Genomic DNA, 21,080 nt, shown 5'->3' with positions numbered 1-21,080 from the left:
GCTGTAGGCTAGATGTGACTCATAGATTAGTATTCACAATGGATTCAATATAACTGCTAATTAATTTATACCGATGTATTTTTCTTTTTATTTAATATAAATGTAATGTAACACATATGTTGGTCACACATCGCAGTCATTGCATACGTCTAGACACCAAGGACAGTTTTAGGCTCTAAAACCTTTGTTTTAGCTGAAAACTGTGAAGGTATACTTAAGAATGGCCCGGACTTAGAAGGTATACTTAGCTAAGAACGTTTCGGGAATCACTTCGAAACGTTACGGTGTAATTTAGGAAAGACGTAGGTTAAAAAGGCTCTGCCAAATGCAAACCTGGTATGCTAGTCTGTCACTATTGTTTGGTTGTATTGTTATTCATTTTGATTAATTAGCACTGTAGTCTGCAGAGAATGTGACATTTTATAGTTTGAACATCATGATTTTTTTACTTTTCGAAACTCTGAGCATGTAAATAGTAAAGACGCCTGTGCGGAGCTGCTTCACGGACTATAGAAAGCGTACTTAGAAAACACTTCAGCGTACACTGGAACATAATAAGGTTCAAGGTTCTCTTTATTTGCAGCCACGCTTCACGTACCAACAGAATACGAAAGGACAACACCAGCGACATCAACGCAATAAATCATAAAGCTAGTCCATATGTGTAGCCTATGTTTTTCTATATGAGTATGTATGTATATGTACAATGTAATGGCTAATGGTAATAGGGATTCATACCAAATAGATTGGGCAAGGAATGCAACCCTGGCTAGAGTGCTATTTTCAATTAAGCATATCAGTAGCACAGTGGATGAAGGAGACACTTAGTCCTACAAACTGCAGCCCTGAAAACCTGGCCTGAGGGCAATAGCTCAGACTCCCTCTGGGGTGGTTGGTCCTCCTGGCAATCCAATATAGTAAGGTCTTCTAAGGACACGCCTGCTGTAAATGTCCGAAAGCTCGTCATGACACCCCCTGAGTGCTTGCTGACCATATTAACAAGACTTCCGAGCCTGTTTTTATTGGCTAAATGTAGGTTTCCAAACCACGGAGTAATACTAACAGATCCAATGACACTTCTATGAAAGAGTCACATCATCTCAGTAGAAACGTTAAAAGAGTTCAAAAATAACTTTAAAAAAAGTCTTTGCTAGAACCTTTTAGAGGTGACAGTAACATGAGTTTATTGTGAGCTTAGATGAGTTGTGTTCAGTTTGGGCTTGTACACTTTTTCATTTGAAAAACACTGTTTGGAATTGGAACACGACTAGCCTACTCTGAAACGACCCCGTGCCCCTCTTTCCAACATCAAAGAAAAGCTCCAGTGTGTTTTGGTGTATAATCAACCTTTGCATAATTCATTGGAATGAAGCCTCTGCGGAGCCGCTCCGTGAAGTGGCTCATGATAATAACGCTTTTAATGTTTCCATTTGGCCACATCCAAAAACTGATTATGTGACTGTGTCGCTCCGGTAACGGGGACGCGCTGCATATAAAAGGCTTGAAGAGAAAGCGTGCGCAATGATGAGCGGCATCGGGTTGGGAGAGGATTTCAACAGACTTGCTCCACATCTATAAATGCTCCATCTATCGACTTGAAGTTAAGTTAACACAACATATGTACAATGTTGAAACTTTCTGATAAGACGGGAACTCAAAGTGGCACACAAATCTTTCTAGAGGCGATGTCCAAGGATAAAGTTCACTTGGCCAAGTTTATCCTTGACGCCCTGGATGGCAAAATCGTCGACTCGAAAACTGACGGTGCCCAGACCCCACTTATTTCATCTGTTTTTCTACCAGACCCCCAGGCGAGATACAAGTTCATAACTCTTCTTCTGCAGCGAGGCGCAAGCGTCAACCACAAGGATGAAGGCGGACGCACGGCCCTTAGTTACGCTTGCGAGAAAGGCTATCTGGACGCAGTGAAGGTTCTGGTGCAGAACAATGCGGACCCAGAGATGGGGGACGTGTGGGGAAACACTGCGCTCATGTACGCGGTCGTGGCGGGACACACTCTGGTCGTGGAGTTTTTAGTCAGAGCGTTCAAGCGCCTTGGACTACAAATAGACAGGCAAAACAAAGTGGGGAACTCTGCAGTAAAGGTGGCCGAGTACCTTGGCCATACAGAATGCTTGAATGCGCTGACGAATCTCTCCAAAAAAGTGAGTGAATATGATTTTGGTGCACTGGACAGAGTTGGCAGTGTGAGCGTCAGGGAAGACGCTGACACACAGGAGGACGCGCCTCAGAAGAAAGCTCCAGATCTCTTTTCGCACAAGCGACCTGTGTGCGCCAAGCACGAAAGTGCGCCCAGAGATGCTTCATGTCTCTCCACGATGGCTTCAGGTCAGAGGAAATCCCTTATTTTAAAGCATCACTTGCAATCCATGGATTCAATTGAGGAATATGAGAAGGAAAGCGATGGCTCGCCAACATCTCCACAAGGCTTCTTCTTCTCCGGCGTCCTGACCCCAAAAACTCCTCAGAGATCCGCTAATCCCCCGTCATTACGACAAGGTGAGAAGTCGTGCTGCGCTGATGACCCCACCTACTTGCCCCCCTTATCCAGAAGGACAAACTGCCAGCCTCCTGCTCAGTTTTCCCCGAGGCCGTTCAAAACTGTGCCAAAAAGTTCTGCGCCTGCGAGCTCCTCTCAGGGCACCTTGTCCGGCCCTCTCGGCATCCTGATGACACCAATAATGGGGAAAGTGACCCATGATGAAGTGGACAAGGAGAAAGCCAAGAAAACCACGTTTGACTCAGGCATTCGGAGATTCGACGACAGCTACTACCAGAAACGCTGCAGTTTGCCCACCAACGTCCCTAGCCCGCTGCCTCCGGAGCGCGCGCAGATGTCCGTGCGTAAATTCAAAGCTGTGTGGAAGAACCCGACGTCACAGGGGTACACGGATCCCGCAGAGCTGCCGTCGCCTCCGGCATCAACGACCTTCTCTGTCCTGGGCAACAAACTGTTGAGGCGCTTTACTTTTCCGGAGTTAAAAAAGACCGGCAAAGAACTGCAGGACAGTGGGTGCGAAGCGCAGGGGGGGATTGGCGAGGCTGTTGCTCGGGGAATGCCGAGGTCAGAGACGTTTCCCCTGTGCACGAACCACCCTAAGGTCGGAAGCAAGCCGAGCATAGACAGCATCAGCGCTGTGAAGTGCGAGTTTGACTTGCAGTTGAAAGTGTCTACTCCGAGACCGACCATCTGACTGTGCGTAATGGCAAGACGGTGTGTGGAGGCACCAGACCTCTCAAACAAGGGCGGGGCTTGAAGAACTAGAGTTCGCCATGAGCTCAGACTATGGTACATTGACGCCATCAATCATGTTTGAATCATGAAAAACATGGGTAACACTTTAAACCTATACACATTCATGTCTGTAGGTGTGACATTAAACTCTATTACCTCACATCCTTAAACCGCCAGCCATGACTCCGCCCCGCTCTGGCCCCCTGATAGTTTGTACATCAGTTAAGCTTATACCGTCCTCAGGGAATATATTTTTGCTACCGCTCTTGTTTAAGGTTTACTCGAGTTCCCACGATCTATCCTGACATTCTCTTGTAGGTTACTGCCATGTCATTGCTTTACCAATAAAATGTGGTGTGACGTTGTCATTTCTGTTCTAGTCATTAAAATGCTGTTGTGCTTTCTTTCCGTGTTTATAATATAAATGTTTGAGATATCATTTTTAGGGATCATATCGTAATTTATGTTTTTAGGTCACGCTGAACTGCTCGAGTGGTCTGTTTATTTGTCTCTTTGGATGCAAGGTGTACTTCCTCTTTAATGGTTTCCTCGGACAAGTCGTCTGTTTTGTCTTGCTCTACTGTGTACTTCAGCTGTCTACAGAGACGCTGACGGACGCCAGTGAATGTGTCCGTTGGTAAACTTACATTCCAAACGGGATCAGTCTCGTGACAAAACGCTGCTGCCAGCATACTACTCGCTCTCGGCAGCTCTGAGGCGGCTGCCGGGGAAGGGTTGTCCGGGACGCAGCTTTGCTCCCGCACGGCTGAGCTCACACGTTATCGAGCCGCATCAGAGAGCACATCCAAAGCCCCACATTCGCACAGAGCAGCATCTGCAGCCATACGAGCGGCCAGGAGGGGGGAGGAGGAGGAGAGGAAAGGAGGAGGAGGAGGGGGTGGGAGTGTAGCGATTCAGTCCATCACCTCAGCTGTAAGGACAGATATGGAAACAACAGCATTGCGGGACTAGCTCAGCCGCTCTCCGCCAGCAGCAACTTAGCCAGGACTTGCTCCGCTGCCGAAATCTCCAGCCTGAGTCACGCTGCGGTTATGCTGATTCGGCGAGCATGAGCTGCCCGGTGGTCTGGCTGTATCACATTCTAAAAGCTTCTTTGTCCTGCTTTTCAAGAGGACTGCGTACATCTGAAGTGAACACGACGTGTCGCCGTTGACGACTAAACGACCGCGGCAAGCTGCGAAAGTGAGCGAATGCTAAATCACGCACACCTGGATTTGCTGCATCCGCAATGATACGAGCGTGACTCCTCGAAGCTGAGCGGAGCGCGTGCCTTCCCCTCCTCCTCCTCCTCCTCCTTCACCACATCCTCCTTTCGTGACTTTTTCGACTCCTACATCGGTATTTTCCCCGAGGAAGCCCACCCGTTTGGCGATGGAGCTACGCAGCTTCAGGACCATGGACAGCGTTAGAGTTGTCCTCTGCCTGCTCGGTAAGTTCATGGGCTTTTCTCGTGCGAAGTGATCGGGTCGTGACACAAATTTAAGTACTAGACATGGACTAACTTAGATCGAGGCTGTTAAAATCTCTTTAAAAACAGCTTCTTAAGTGCAAATAGTGATGCTCAAATGACTAAAAAAGAGCAACACGAATGAAAACCGAAATCTTGAACTTCTTTTATTCTGACCCTATTAAAAATCCTTACGAACAAGAGTACATACCTGAATGTTTTAATTGGAAGTATTGCTCAGATAAGTGTGAGAGAAAATGTCAAAAGAGCTTTAAGCTGTTTAATGTTATGGATTCTCTGATATTCTCCTGGCGTTTTGGCTGGTGACGCAAACTTCTCGTCCATAGGCACTCTGACACGACTCGTGGTTATGGCCGAGCAGGAAAGTGAGAATCTGTCAGGACTGTCCACCAACCCGGACAAAGACATCTTTGCTGTCCGAGAGAACGGCACGACTTGTCTAATGGCTGAATTTGCGGGCAGATTCGTGATACCGTACGACGTGCTCGCACTGAATGGCATAGACGTGAGTGCTGTTTTTATCATCAGTGATGCTTGCGGTTCCATGAAGGCAAACCTGTGACATGATGCCATAGCCGATAAAAAAACTGTAGACGGTTTAAAGTTTGTACTAACATCAAGACTTGGCCTATGTGAGGGTATTACACCATTCAGGTTCTCCACATCTAGTAAAATACATGTTTAATTCGTTTAAATTATAAATAATGTCAGCAAAATAAAAAGAGCATCTGGACACGATCCTTTAAAAAAAAAAGAAAAAAAACTTTGACCAGCTTTCATGCGGCGCGACGCTGGACAGCTACCATCTCCTAAAGTGTGTGATGCATTCTGATGTGGTTTTAAAAAAAACTCTCTTCAGTCCTGTGATGGTGGTGGCGATGCAGGAGTGATGGTAATGATCATGATGTGATGGTGATTCGTGCTGTGTTTGTTCTGTGGTTTATTCTTAGCTAATTACAGAACAGGCCAGCGTTCCGCTTCCCCGGGGGGCAGGGGTGGAGGGGATGTGTGGACCCAACGAAGCGGAGCTGCACATCTACTGGGCAAACAACGCCTTCATCTTCCGCATCTTCTTTGTAAAGGTGGGCGAGTTTACCCGGCTTTGGTACTATGCTAGTAATTAACGAAAAAAATGTATTCATGTAATTTGCTCGTCGGGTAATAACTCCCTCAGAACAGTTGTTAAATCCATTTTGAGAACACCCACGCACCGCAGCGAGCGCTTGTGAGCGTTTTGTGCATACAGGGAAGAAAGTTGTAGTGTGGCATAACCCCAAATACCTTTACCTGTCTGTCAAGAGCACAAACAATCTAGGTTGAAGGTTAATAAAGACTGAGCTTTTCCTTTGAGTAACCTTTCAAAATAAAAATAAGGTTGCCGTCTTGCAGGAGACGAGACTTGCAAACGATCCGAAAGAAAAGGAGAGCGAGATATGGAAGGTTAACAAGGTGCAGTTGGTCTACGATACCTCTGAGAGCACGCATTTTATCAATGCGTACAACCGTGAGTATGGGACAAGGCTTGATAACGATTATTATTATTATTATTGTTGTTATTGAGCAGACAGTTAGGGATGATTTTATTAGTTAGACATTAGATTTTTCATCCGTTACCATTCTCAGTGTTGTATGAAAAATGAACCTTTAAATTAAATACAATTTTTATCCTATCACTTAGATATATATGTTTTTTTGAATGAAGTCGGCTGAGGTGTAGCCTGCGTAAGGGAATGAGCGGAACCAGCATACAATTCGGTTAATCGGCTCTGTTACATTTGTGTATATTTTTATTTTATCAAAATATTTCAGTTCATATTTTATTAAATACATTTTTTTTTTGTGCAAAGATGTTTTGATGCGTAATTTGTTTCTTTAACGTATTCCGTGTGTGCGTGTGTATGTATGTGTGCGTGTGTGTCTTTTCAGCCGGGAAGCACACGGCCAACTCGCACAAATTGTCTGCCTTCGTGACCCCGGCGGATCGCTCGTTCGTGTGCGCGGCCCAGCAGACCCTTACGCTCCTCTCTACCGACCACCAAAAGGGCGTCACCATCATCCTGTCCGACATTCAGATCCAGCCCTTTGACATCAAGAGCGACTTCATGTTTAGTGAAGGTAGCTTAAACGCACGCACACACAAACACACACACACACAGGTATGCACATACTTATAAAACATAATTGATGTTTGAAAATCATACTGGCCAAAAGCTTGATTGACCCAAACAAGCACACACAGAGACACAGGGTTCCTGGCAATAGCTATATCATGGTTTTATATTTTCTGAAGACAAAAACTGAGGTCAGCTTTGAGAAAGTAGCCATTCCAGGGCTCCGAATAAAAATAAAAGGTGTATATGTGTGTGTAGGTGTGCGTTTGGATATTGTGTGTTCTGCGTGTTTGTGAATAGCACAAATAGACCTAATTGCCTTTACAGCCTGTCGTCCACATCTGTAGGCGCGGGATCTGAACGTGACAGTTTTGGTGCAGTCATCCTTTTTTTCTTTTACCCTCATGAAAAGAAAAGAAAAGAAAGAAAGAGAGAGAGAGAGAGAGAGAGATAGGGAGAGAGAAAGAGGCTGGTCCCCTGAGTTTTCACCTTGGTTAGAGTGATGTAGTGTGAAGAGCGAAGAGAGAGACTGCGGCACCAGGTCTTTATGAGTTTATAGACAAAGCCATCTTTATCGGTTAACGAGCTTCCCCGGTTACTACCCAAGGTAATTTACGACGCAATCTCTCTACACGCGCAAGAACCAGAGGTGACGTCCAAGAGAAACTCCATCACACACGCATACAACAGTAAAAAGAAAAACCTCCTTCCTCTCTCCCCGTCCCTCTCAAACACACCACCAACACCACTTGACATATGAACGGTCACGCACGCGTGATGGGAAACATGCTGAGAGCGCAGACATGGTTGACGAGTCACGAGCCCGTCTTTGCTAAGCAAATAACTCGTCTCGTGTCCCGATGCCATTCTGTCAGGCCAGCTGCCCGTTGGTCTGACTCCTTAAAGGAGACTAATGACTCAATGAACAGTTAGATCAGCTCTTTTTGAATGTCCATGTTTACATAATGACGCCTGTTTGTTAACTTTGGTAATCCGCGAGAAGTGTGAGTAGAGGTAATCCTCTTAGCGCCACGTGGAAGAGAGTGGGTCTTTTCAACGGAGGAGCGCTCTGGAACCGGGAACACACGGCTGCAAAGGGGAGCAGCCTGCGCGTGAACGCTCCGGTGAGCGCACTGAGCAGATTAAGATGTCAGCGACAGATGACACAAGCCCCCGGCATCCATACATATAAAATAAAACAAATTCCAGCGAAGTAGATGGCCATGTATGTTTTTGAAATATATGTCACAGTAATACTTTTAGTTGACCTTAACTGCAGGAAGAAACAGAGGTAGGGACTGTAAATGTTTGATCATAGAAGTGAATAAAAATAACTAGTCTGAACTGAAACTGAAATTCAAACTGTGACCCCATGTTTTACACATTTTTGGTCAAATCAAGATCTTTTTTCCATCACCCTAAGTCCATCCTTACACAAGACTAAACATCTGTGCACACACACACACACACACACACACACACACACACATACATACACACACTCACATATTTGCACGCCCACACAAACACACACGCTACCCCTGAGCACGCAGTCCCCTCTGACCCCCCCTCCTCTCTTGTGTGTCCCCCTCCTCAGCCACTAAGTGCATCACAGACCAGCGTGAGCAGCTGGAGGAGACTCTGCCCCTGGTGTTGGGCCTGGTGTTGGCCCTCATCATCGTCATCACCCTCACCATCTACCACTTCCACCTCAAGCTGACCGCACAGGAGCCTGTGCTGCCCCGCGACCGCTCCCTCTACAAGAACATGTGATGGACTCCCCTCTCTCGCTCGCTCTCTCGCTCTCTCTCTCTCTCTCTATCTCGCACACACACACACTCTCTCTCGTCTCTGCAAAGCAAAGTTAGCTGGCTTCTCTTCTGGGTCCCCTGACCCACTGACGTGGATCTCTCCCCCCCCCCCCCCCCCCCCCCCCCCGCACCACACAACAAACAAGAACTCTTTCAGTTGTTGTTTGCTTCTCGGGATCATCCGCTGGGTTCCTGTTCCGTCCGTCTGACTGTCCTTGATGTCTGGTAAAAGAGCCTTGTCCACTTCACCCAGCCTCGTCTCTCCCATCAATAATGTACTGTAGTAATGAAATGTATGTGTGTTCTGTAGACGATTTTATCAGAGTTGATTTGACATTCCATTACATGTTGCTTCCTGGCAAACCCAAGTGAAGAACATGCTTGACTATGCTGGTAACACTGAGTGGTAAAGGAAGGAAACGCTTGGGTGATGGGAAGTGTAGTTCAGTGATGAACATGCTTGACTATGCTGGTAACACTGAGTGGTAAGGGAAGGAAATGCTTGGGTGATGGGAAGTGTAGTTCAGTGATGAACACGTAGAGGAAAGGTAAGGGTAAGGGTAAGGGTGAGAGTAAATTATTTTCTGAATTTCTATGCATTCAAAGGAGTCCCACGCTGCACTGTGTGGAAGTTGAAATAAATGATTTTGTGTGTGTCCAGTCCTCTAATTGTGATGTCATTTCTATAAAGTGAAGATAATAATAAAGTATTTATTTGAGACATACCTTTATAAATTGGACAGAGGTTTTCTGTATCTGAATTTATATGATTGATGTATGAACATAGTCATAATTAAGCACATGTTCTTTCTACAATAAAATATGACCAGAATCAGATATATAACTTCATATTTGAAGTTATATGAAAATTATTTGGTGTATGGTTTCAAAATAAAGGAAAGTCACTGCGGTAACAGATAAACTCAACATAATATTAATGAAACATGATAAATCTCATCAAAAACCTCATCACATCACAGAATAACAGAGGCCTTCGTTCAAAGCGTGGAATGACCACTCAAAGATCAGATGTACGTAGACTGCAGTGGATCAGGCCTGTAGTCTCCCTGACTGCTCTGGATCAGGCCTGTAGTCTCCCTGACTGCTCTGGATCAGGCCTGTAGTCTCCCTGACTGCTCTGGATCAGGCCTGTAGTCTCCCTGACTGCTCTGGATCAGGCCTGTAGTCTCCCTGACTGCTCTGGATCAGGCCTGTAGTCTCCCTAGTCTCCCTGACTGCTCTGGATCAGGCATGTAGTCTCCCTGACTGCTCTGGATCACGCCTGTAGTCTCCCTAGTCTCCCTGACTGCAGTCTGGGTTTCCCATCAGTCACGTAATGCCATCTCATCTGTATGCCGATTGGCTTCCACTAGGAAGACTCTTCTGTTAGAGTCTGAAGATCCAGTTTCCCTGGAAGTGACTAATAGTCTCACGGGCAGTAACTTGAACACTACTTTCATTCTATGACACTTCTGACAGATGCCATCCTCAGTGGACATGTGACTGTGTGCGACAGATCCATGGCAAAGCCTGGCCAGACCAGGGCCAGATCAGGGCCAGATCGGGGCCAGATCAGAGCTGCAGCCTCCAGCTACCTGTGCTGTCAAACTAATGACGAAAGTCCTCTTTAACCCTCCTAAAATGACTGTCTGACCAACTCCACCAAAGCATCTGTCATCACCGTGGAAACACTGCTATGACAACAATCCGTCAGCGTAGACCCTCCCTCCGGGGATCAATAAGCTGATTGCGAGCCTTGTTTCTGTGGTCTAGAAGAGATGGATTATTGATCCGGTCACTGAGGCGCTCTCTGAGCCAGGTGAGGAGCTGAGCCAGAGCAGACATCAGGCTATCACATCACCACACACACCACACACACCACACACATCCACACACACACCACACACACACCACACACATCCACACACATCCACACACACACCACACACATCCACACCAGTGTTAATTTCGTTGACGAAAACTATGACGAAAAATATTCGTTAACGACCTTTTTCCCGTGACTAAAACGAGACTAAGACGTGACGAAAACGGATCTTTAAAAATAAAAACTATGACTAAATCTATTTTAACTCTCGTTGACGAGACGAGACGAAAATGTTGGTGGTTGACTAAGTCACAATTGTTTTTTTTTTCTAAACTTGTATGCACATCATTGGTTGAATGTTGCCCGGTCCTGTATCTATCCCTCCTCCACTCCCTGAGATGCCCAGACAGACATGCAAGTGACGCCCTAACAAACGTCATGATGGCTGAAGTTCAGGCACTCGGTAGGCTACTGGAAGAAAAATAAGAATAGATATCTGGACAGTCTTTAATTATAACTTGACAGAAAATAAAACACAATGCACCGCAATAACCGGCGAGAAACCTTGTGGCTTCAAAATAGGTGGGAGGAACACAACAAGAGGCACCTGAAAGCCCACAATACAACCCTGCAATTTATGCCAAGGTAAATTAGCTAGTAACTGTCAATGATAATTAGCTAATGTTAAGTTATTAGAATATATTAGTAACAGGGCTCTCAAGTTTTGAAGACAGGCAAGAGTGACATATCCCCCCCCCCCCCCCCCCCCGGCGACGCCCCGGCCCACCCCCATTCCGCCCGCCCCGCCCCTGCCGTATGCCCACAGACCAGCCCCCCCCCCCCCCATATTATTATTAGTGTTTTGTTGTTGTTAATAATTGTTCAGACTTGCAGAAAAGATCTGACACATGGCACTGACAATTCAACCAATTACAAAGTATTTATTCAATTCGGGAGAGAGAGAGAGAGAGAATTATGACTTGTGTTGTTTATTGTAGGTGTTTGTTGCCTTTTTGGACTCTTTTATCATTTTTGGTATTGGTTCCCATTATATATGCCATAGTCATAGAATTGGATGTATTAATTGCACTTCAGTGCCTGCTGTTTGGCCTGATGCCCCTTACTATGTGCCTTGTCACATCCCGCACACCTGGATGGGCACAGGAGGTCTCTTGGCGCAGATAGAGCACCAGTAATATGAGCTGGTGCTTCCTACAGTAATACATGGCCATTTAGAGGTCCATTCACTATTAAAAGAGGTCTTGTAGGTGGCTGCTCCTGGGACTTTTCTCCCTTTTGTTCTAGCCATCTCCTCCACTGTTTCTTCCACCGTCTCCTCCTCCTCCTCCACCTGCACCGTCTCCTCCTCCTCCACCTGCACTGTCTCTCCCTCCTCTACCTGTACTGTCTCTTCCTCTTCCACCTGCACAGTCTCTTCCTCTTCCACCTGCACTGTCTCTTCCACTTCCACCATCTCCTCCTCTAATGTGTTTACGACCTTCTCTGGGCCTAATCTGGCCTTTTTAGGGGGCTTTCCCCTTTGGGCGAAGGACAGGATGCTTATTTGTTTTTTACCTGACATCTTTGAAAGACAGATGCATCCATGGCCAGGATATTTATAACATGCTAGTATGCCTAATGAGCTCGCGATTCACAACTTCACCAGGCGTGAAGAAGCCTCGGAATCTGAATAGAATGTTCAAGCAAACACATTTACAAAAAATAATGCCCAAAACATAATTGAATATTAAGGGCTGCCTAATATTCGTTCGAATTATAGGCTATATATATTTGTAATAGGCCTGCTCGAATTTATTATAGCCTATTAACGAAGTTCGGAGTCAAAGCTATAGTGAAAAGGCAAACTGTGTTGGCTACAAACACTCATTAAAAACTGATCTGGGAAATATTCTCTAACTGCAGTCAAGTTGTCATTGCTTGTGTCAAACCATTGTGAATTTGTTGTAACATTAAAACAGGAGACGACTTACTCTTTGTAGAAGACTGATGCTCGGAGCTCCAGTGGTTTCCTCAGGTGAACGAAACTTAAGAAAGATCAATCGCGCGCAATTCCAGGATGCTTTATTTTCATTGGTTGCTGGATTAAATCTTACCCAGATACAACAGATGTATTTTTCGGATTGGCTATTGTGTAGCCCTTTTTTTTTTTTTTGATTGGCTGATAAGTGGCACCTCACGGCAGAACTCCGGGGGATTCGGGGAGACGTACTTGATTCCTCCATGGTGAGGGCAGCGCGGCCAGGTCATGTTTGCGCGCTGCGGCACATTAAATAGCCTAGAGTTTTTTTTCAGCGTGAGAAATACGATGTGTGGCGGGAGTGCGTGACTAAAGACCGAAATGAGTGACTGTCACGCTCAATGCGTGACACTTGAGAGCCCTGTATTAGCCAACGTTAAGTTAACTTCAAAGGGGCAGTCGAGTGTATAGGTTGTGTCAGCTTGGATAACTAGCTAGTCATTTTCGATTGAAACCTCCCGTTTGGCTTGGCAAATGAGTTCCAAAACGTTTAGCTAGCTAACGTTAGGCCAGGTAGGCATAGTAGTTGTATTGTGTTATCACATCATTTGAATCTTCAAAATCTAGACTTGATATTCTCTTATATTTTAATAATAATACTGTTAATTAAGTATTGCCTTAAAATTATTATTTACATTGAATTCATTGGAATTCAGCTGTAGGCATATACTAGGAGATCTGTATCTGTATCTTGACTAATTGCATCCACAGTTTAAGTACTGCAAGCTTGACTATTATGCAGTTGTAGACACTACACAAGGGGTCCCCGGGCCTGAGAAGGGAAGGAAAGGAGTTTAATGTGGCTATAAGATGGACTTTTAAATGTGACTAAAACTAGACTCAAATGTAATGAGACTTCGTCGATTAAAACTAGACTAAAATGTTCTGAGTTTTCGTCGACGAAAACTAGACTAAAACTAAGGAGGATAAAAATGACTAAAAGTGACTAAAACTAATATGCATTTTCGTCTAAAGACTAAGACTAAGACTAAATCGAAAATAGCTGCCAAAATTAACACTGATCCACACACACACATCACCACACACACCACACACATCCACACACCAAACCCACACTTCACCACACACACCACACACATCCACACACACCACACACATCCACACACACCCACACACACCACGCACATCCACACACATCCACACACACCACGCACATCCACACACTCCACACACACACATCACCACACACACCACACACATCCACACACCAAACACACACCTCACCACACACATCCACACACACATCCACACACCAAACACACACTTCACCACACACACACATCACCACACACACCACACACATCCACACACCAAACACACACCTCACCACACACATCCACACACACACACACACCACACACATCCACACACCAAACACACACTTCACCACACACATCCACACACACACATCACCACACACCACACACATCCACACACCAAAAACACACTTCACCACACACATCCACACACACACACATTACCACACACACACACACATCCACACACCAAACACACACTTCACCACACACATCCACACACACACATCACCACACACCCACACACACATCCACACACCAAACGCACACTTCACCACACACATCCACACACACACATCACCACACACACATCCACACACCAAACACACACTTCACCACACATATCCACACACACACACACATCCACACACCAAACACACACTTCATCACACATATCCACACACACACACACACACACACACACACACACACACACACACACACACACACACACACACACACACACACACACTCATCACCACACACATCCATTCACTGCAGAGATTTACCAACTCATGCCAACTGAATAAAACACTATCTTTACTAATCTGTAATTTTGTCATTCGTCTGTCATCTCTTTCATTTTTTAGTGTTTTCTCATTTGGGAGTTGGAGCATTTCTATCATGCTGTGTTCTCATTTTTCAATGCTGTGTGTATGCTGTTACAATTGACCAGAGATGTATAGAAACAGACAGGATCTTGATTGAAAAAGAGGTTAGGTAGTTCTCAGATTCAGTGCAATGACTCTGTTTCACTGCTAATTACTTACAGTCCCAAACACCTCCATTGACCGCATTGAAATTGTGAACAGAAAAAATCACAGATTTTCAGGAAATGAGTCCTGCAGATCCAAATGGCTGATATCGTGGGATGCAAGGACAACCTGCAGTTCTCACTAGTCAGTGAATGGTGAAGAGAGGAAATCAGGTATTTGAATGATGCGACACTCACCCTGGTCTTCTTAAGAGCATGAAACATGTGATGTGTTTTCTTACTTAAAGGGTTACAACGACCAGCGGGTGCGTACCCGTTTTCCTGCTTCATGCTCCGTCTGTATACTGGATCACAGTGGATTGTCCTCGTGGCCTAGTTTGGGCTCCTAGCATGACCTTCTTCAGAGGAAATGTGACTTCTCTAACTCCTCCCACACAAGAAGTTTGACCTGCCAATGCCCTGCCCCACACAGGAGCAGCCACAGGGAATCTGTCTGCGTCATTTCTGTTCACGTGTTTATTCTAATCCCTGTTTTACCCGTGATTATAATCCCTGTTTTACCTGTGTGTTTATTATAATCCCTGTTTTACCTGCCTTTATGTGTTATTATAATCCCTGTTTTACCTGTGTGTTTATTATAATCCCTGTTTTACCTGCCTTGATGTGTTATTATAATCCCTGTTTTACCCACGTGTTTATTATAATCCCTGTTTTACCCGTGTGTTTATTATAATCCCTGTTTTACCTGCATTTATGTGTTTATGTGTTATTATAATCCCTGTTTTACCTACCTTTATGTCTGGAGGCCTATGTGGCACCCTACCTGGGATGAGAAAAAATGCAGCCGTCATGGGTTTTGTGTTCTAATGAGAGATAATTACACATACACACACAGACATACACACACACACAAACACACAGACACACACACACCCATAATAGACACAGACACAATCAAACATACACACACACATAATAGACACAGACACTATCAAACACACACACACACACACACACATACACAAACTCTGAGCTCATTTCTGTACAATATTTGTATTTTTTATTGAAACCAGCTTTACAGAAGACACACATGCAATATTACTGTACAAGCAACACCACGGTTAGGGTTTACCATTTGAACTTGACCACTCGTCAAGCTTTAGCCAGTAGCACACATGTTCCTGATCATATTTACACATCACAGTGGGGGGATGGGGGTGTCGGAGGAGGGCTGTGCTCAGCTACAGGGATGGTGAGAAAGCTTTTGGATTATAGAAATTCAAAACACCATGTCATGATAGGGGGAAAAAAAGACAAGACCTATAGTGATGGAGGAAGAGTGGTGTGTGTAAGTGAGTGAGTGAGTACGTTTGTGGGTGTGTGTGTGTGTATTGCTAGAAGTCTTAAAGATGAAAGTGATGTGATGATCCCCGATGGAAACTAACTCTGACACCCATCAGGCCCTGAACTGCCGCATGCGGGCCGGACTAGTGCCGGATCAGAACCAGAGTCAGTCAGCACCGGGTAGGTAGTGTGAGAGATTGGGTGGATGCCTTTTGCATTCGCTCTTCAACCCTGTTAACTACATGTGATTATACTGTAAGCACCGGTCATACATACCATAGAAGCATTAAGGGGTATTGCTTGTGTGACCAACATCACTGCTCATAAGGTTTAAAAAAATTAAAAATTAAATTAAATTAAATTAAATAAATAAACAAAGAAATGAAGGCCACGCTACAGAAAAATAAACGTCCAGTTCCAAAAAAATAAATAATACTTTAAAACGGCATACAAAAGTCTAGCAAGTTAATAACCCTTTTCTCGTTATGTCCACAGGAAGGCTTTGTCTACAAAGTCAAAATAAATAAATATGTTTCTTTGAACAGTTAAGGATGAGCTTCTTTTTAGAATGAGAATATTTTCATTTTTTTCTTTGTCAAAAAAGTAGGATTATATAAACAGTAGGAAATATTAGTGGCAGATACTCTTGAGCGCTATATAACACTGCCTTGTATATGACAACGCTTACGTCACCACAAAATACTGCAGATTATAAAAAAACTGTACAGAAAAAACATACAATTTTCCTCTAAAATACGTTTGTTTTTTCCACTGATAAGTTTGAGGAGAGAGGGTGAAAAAAGTGAAGGTTTTTCACGTAACCCTCCCAGCCTCTAGTAACAGCCTTGCGTCCTCGACAGTGAGTAAAAATCCATCACAGTCAGTTCTGCTGATCCTTCTCTGGGTTCCAAACAGAACTAGCTCAGTTCTCTTCCGGGTTCCCAAAGGAACTTGCTCAGTTCTGACGCCGGATCCCATCCCTTTGCAAGCCTTTGTCTCATTGGCTCAGCTGGTTGTTAAGCCCCACCCCCCACGGCTGTATTTGGAAGCTACGATTGGTCTACTCAGGGAGTGAGCACACACAGCACAGCCTAGACAGAGAAAAAAATGACACACACCTGACGGCCACTCCTGCGAACTGCAGACGCTACATGTGTTTTACGCTAACAGCTAACTGTCTCTTAAAGACTGAAGAAAACGCCACACTATCAGCGGGAGTCCCCCGACTCCTCAGCCTCCGACCAGCATCTCCACCTTTAGTGATTCTACCCTTCTTGTCTGTTTGTGTTAATATAAGCTTCTTTGTGTTTAGTTGTTAATTGTTCATTTCTGTCTACACTAGGTGCGGTTACAGGTGTCAGTGTCTTTATGTATTAAATTATTCCCAACGGGGGTGGGGGGTTACACATCCCATTGGTTTCAAACGTCTCTTTCAGGTCTCTCGGTGAGAGTGAGCGTGTATGTGTGGGTGTATGTGTGTGTGTGTTTGTGTGTGTGAGAAAGAGGGTGCTGGAGGGTGGGGAAGAGCGCCGCCCTGGTGGAGGGAGGCCAGAGGTGTCTCAGCGGTGGCGATAGTGGCGCATGAGGGGCACGATGCAGGAGGGTGGGCCTGAGAGCTTGAGGAAGGGGTGTAGCAGCAGCTCCTGGGCCGTGGCCCTCTGGGACGGCTCACGCACCAGCATCAGGTCCAGGAAGGCCCGCAGAATCGGTGACACCTGGACCGGGGTGGAGACAACAACAGGACGAGGGTTAACAACAACAACAATAACAAAAACAAGGTGCACTCAATATCACCACCTGCATTTATGGCAGCTTCTACAGAGGACGCCAATCGGGCAAAAAAATGAGAAGGATGCCTTGTGCTGCTCTTGTTTTTGTTTTGACTGCTCCATGCATCATGGACACCTCCTCTTTTTCAATCAGCGATATTTTAATTAGAAACATCTCACACACAAGAATATGAGCAAGAGAATGATGCTGAGCTGAATGTGTGTGGAGGTGTGTGTGAATGTGCCGAAGCTGTGTGGGTTGCCACGAGTGTGAAATACAAGTGTGTATTACAAATCTAAACACTGTGATGTGATATGTGTTACAAACGTTGTGATAGTGAGATGTGTGAAGTTGCAAGGGATGCAATGGGTTGCTCTTTTGGTGACCTCTGACCTTGTGGGATTCCTTGAGCCTGGGGGGCAGGTTGTCCCGTATCCTCCTCATGGCCTGAAGGGGTGGCTCGTTGAAGTAGGGGGGCTCACCATCCACCATCTCAATCACCATGATCCCCAGCGACCAGATGTCCACCTACACACAGAAGGACAGAAGGACAGATGGACAGATGGACAGCACAGTCAGTCTGCTGGACTTTTACAAATCTTCATCTGAGACACCTGAGACTGGGAGAGTGACCAATCACAGATCAACAAGATCAACCAATGAGGAACAAATCAGGGTCCAGTCAGGCACCAATCAGGGACCAATCAGGGACCAGTCAGCGAATAACCAGGGACCAGTTTGGAACAAACTAGGGACCAATCAGGGACCACACAAGGACCAATCAGGGACCAATCAGGATCCATTCCCATACCAGTCAGATAGCAGTCAGAAACAGGTCAGAAACAGGTCAGAGATCAGCACAAACTACATAAGACAGGACTAGCCTGTGAAGGATCAGGGCCTTGGGACCTGGCCAGTGTAATTCACACAAGCTCAGTTTTCACTGTGAGATATCTTGCTAATAGCTGATCCAAACACTTTCCACAAAATGTTGGCTTGTGCCCATATCCGACATTTCTAACCTAAATGGATCATTCTGGAGAGTTTCTAGAGCAACCTCCACTGTGGAAATGTGGAGGGATTGGCGAAGGTACCCTTGAGAAGTGCCCCATAGAGCGAAAAAGAGAAGGAACATTTCTTACCTCAGTGCCGTAGGGTAACCTGGAGATGACCTCTGGAGCCATCCAATATGGCGTCCCCACTAGGGACTTCCTCTTGGGCACCTCTTTGGACACTTGTGCACAGAAGCCAAAGTCAGACAGCTTTATCTGGAGAAACATAAGGAAAACATAGCGAAAACATAAACATTAACATTGACAAACAAGACGTGCAACGGCATAAATATTAGCAACTTCCTGAATGAATAATGTACAGTTCCACTTCTTATGAACTGTAAAGTAAGAAATAATACCATGTAATTGTAATGTAAGTATATACTATATAGATGTGGCTAATCCCAACTCTGAAGCTAATCCTACCACTAGCCCAACTCTGTAGCTAATGCCTTGTAACATGTTGTAACAGCATGTAGGCTAATATCAGAAGCTTGTTGCATTTAATACATAAAGTGTAAAGTACCCAAGCTCAGTACACAAAACAGTACTTCAATATCGAATTGTGTCTGTTGAACTAGAGTGCCATCATCCTCATTCCATCTTGTTGAGCAATTGGCAAATGAGGGTGCTAATAACATTAGCAGATTAGGGTGCTGATAACATTAGCAGATGCAGGTGCTGATAACATTAGCAAATGAGGGTGCTAATAACATTAGTAGATGAGGGGCTAAGAACACCACAATCATTGGCTTCACACCCAGGGCGCACATGTGTGTCTAAGTCTTTGGTGAAGAGCATCTGATACATACAGTATATGACTGTAGATGTATTTGTCATGTAATGTTTAAAAATGACAGTATGTCTCTGAAGCTGTGTTAGGACTACACCACGGCCTGCTCTTGTTGGTACTGTAAACCAGAAGACTATACGGCCTGCTCTGGCCGAAACTGTAAACCAGAAGACTATACTGCCTGCTCTGGCCGAAACTGTAAACCAGAAGACTATAGGCCTACTGCCTGCTCTGGCCGAAACTGTAAACCAGAAGACTATACTGCCTGCTCTGGCCGAAACTGTAAACCAGAAGACTATACTGCCTGCTCTGGCCGAAACTGTAAACCGGAAGACTATACTGCCTGCTCTGGCCGAAACTGTAAACCGGAAGAGCGTCCGTGTCTGGCCCGGATTCGGTGCGGTTCCACTCCAGAGTGAACTGGTTCCTGGGCACACGTGCAGATAATAGAGTCAGGAGCAGGGCGGAACTCAAAACTAATTAGGGACCAATTTGTGATGGATTTAATTAGATGGAACCGGGTAATAACGATCACACACACACACACACACACACACACACACACACACACACAGGTAATAACGAGCCGTAATGACAACCTGTCACACCATGATGATGAGAGGTTTTCTTCCTGACCTCCTCCTGTTGGCTCAGGCACTGTCACACTACTGAACACAGCATCACACACGCCAGCTGACCAGCACTGAACACAGCATCACACACATAATGTTAGTTGAGTCACTATCCTGGTGATCAGTAATGTTAGGTGAGTCACTCACTATCCTGGTGAGCTGCAGGCATGCGCCAGGTATGGTTGCTATATTAAGTCCTGTCCGTCACTGAGCTGAGACACCATCCCCCTCACACACACACACACACACACACACACACACACACACGCACACACACACACACACACACACACACACACACACTACACACACTACACACACACACTAGAACCTGTTTCACTGAGTCCTCTTCATCACTGAGCTTAGACACCCCTGCCAATCTCACTTCCTCCACATACGTCACACCACACTGACACACACACACCACACATACCCCCCCCCCCCCACACACACACACACACACACCACACACACAAACACACGTCACCAGCCTCCACCCCAATACTGGACAGCTCTGCAGGTCAGCGCAAATGTCTTGGCTGATACACATGTAACAGTGCTGACATGGTCTCTCTCTCTCCCTCTCTCACACACACACACACACACACACACACACACACATACACACACACATATACGCAGAGCTCAAAAGATGGCAGTTGAGGGATGTGGTTCAGCATCAGCAATTCGTTCCTATGGCCAACATCATTGCTATGGCCTTTCTTATTTTTAACACCACATAATAAAGTTCACCTTCAGTTGCCTTAGTTAAACCACCACCAACACATAATAAAGTTCACCTTCAGTGGGCCTAGTTAAACCACCTTCATGTGTGTATTTCTGTAAGAGTGTGTGTCAGTATGTTTTGAGTTTAGATTAGTCATGTGTGTATTTGTGTAAGAGTGTT

The 21,080-nt window shown here is 45.3% G+C and overlaps 2 protein-coding genes across 5 annotated transcripts in view; one reads left to right on the top strand and one right to left on the bottom strand.

Annotated features, from left to right (window-relative positions):
• Positions 1–3,084: 3,084 nt before the first annotated feature.
• On the top strand, positions 3,085–8,778 carry lamp5 (lysosomal associated membrane protein family member 5). The gene is made up of 6 exons (XM_012839382.3): positions 3,085–4,706; positions 5,072–5,250; positions 5,696–5,827; positions 6,135–6,249; positions 6,672–6,860; positions 8,454–8,778. The coding sequence occupies exons 1-6, from the start codon at positions 4,649–4,651 to the stop codon at positions 8,627–8,629; spliced, it is 849 nt and encodes a 282-aa protein (XP_012694836.1). The 5' UTR covers positions 3,085–4,648; the 3' UTR covers positions 8,630–8,778.
• Positions 8,779–15,619: 6,841 nt separating this feature from the next.
• pak5 (p21 protein (Cdc42/Rac)-activated kinase 5) overlaps positions 15,620–21,080 on the bottom strand; it is an 88,972-nt gene continuing 83,511 nt past the window's right edge. For all 4 annotated transcript variants that reach the window (XM_031581385.2, XM_012839389.3, XM_012839393.3 and 1 more), the window contains 3 exons: positions 18,839–18,964; positions 18,090–18,224; positions 15,620–17,641 (listed from right to left, as the gene is read on the bottom strand). In XM_031581385.2, the coding sequence (XP_031437245.1) occupies positions 17,486–17,641; positions 18,090–18,224; positions 18,839–18,964 (417 nt within the window). In that variant the 3' untranslated portion in view covers positions 15,620–17,485. The remainder of the gene's footprint in view (positions 17,642–18,089; positions 18,225–18,838; positions 18,965–21,080) is intronic.

The sequence above is a fragment of the Clupea harengus genome, chromosome 15 (assembly GCF_900700415.2).
Source record: "Clupea harengus chromosome 15, Ch_v2.0.2, whole genome shotgun sequence".
NCBI classification, from domain to species: Eukaryota; Metazoa; Chordata; class Actinopteri; order Clupeiformes; family Clupeidae; genus Clupea; species Clupea harengus.
Note: the sequence above shows the minus strand (reverse complement) of the source record. Positions and strands in the feature narration are given on the sequence as shown.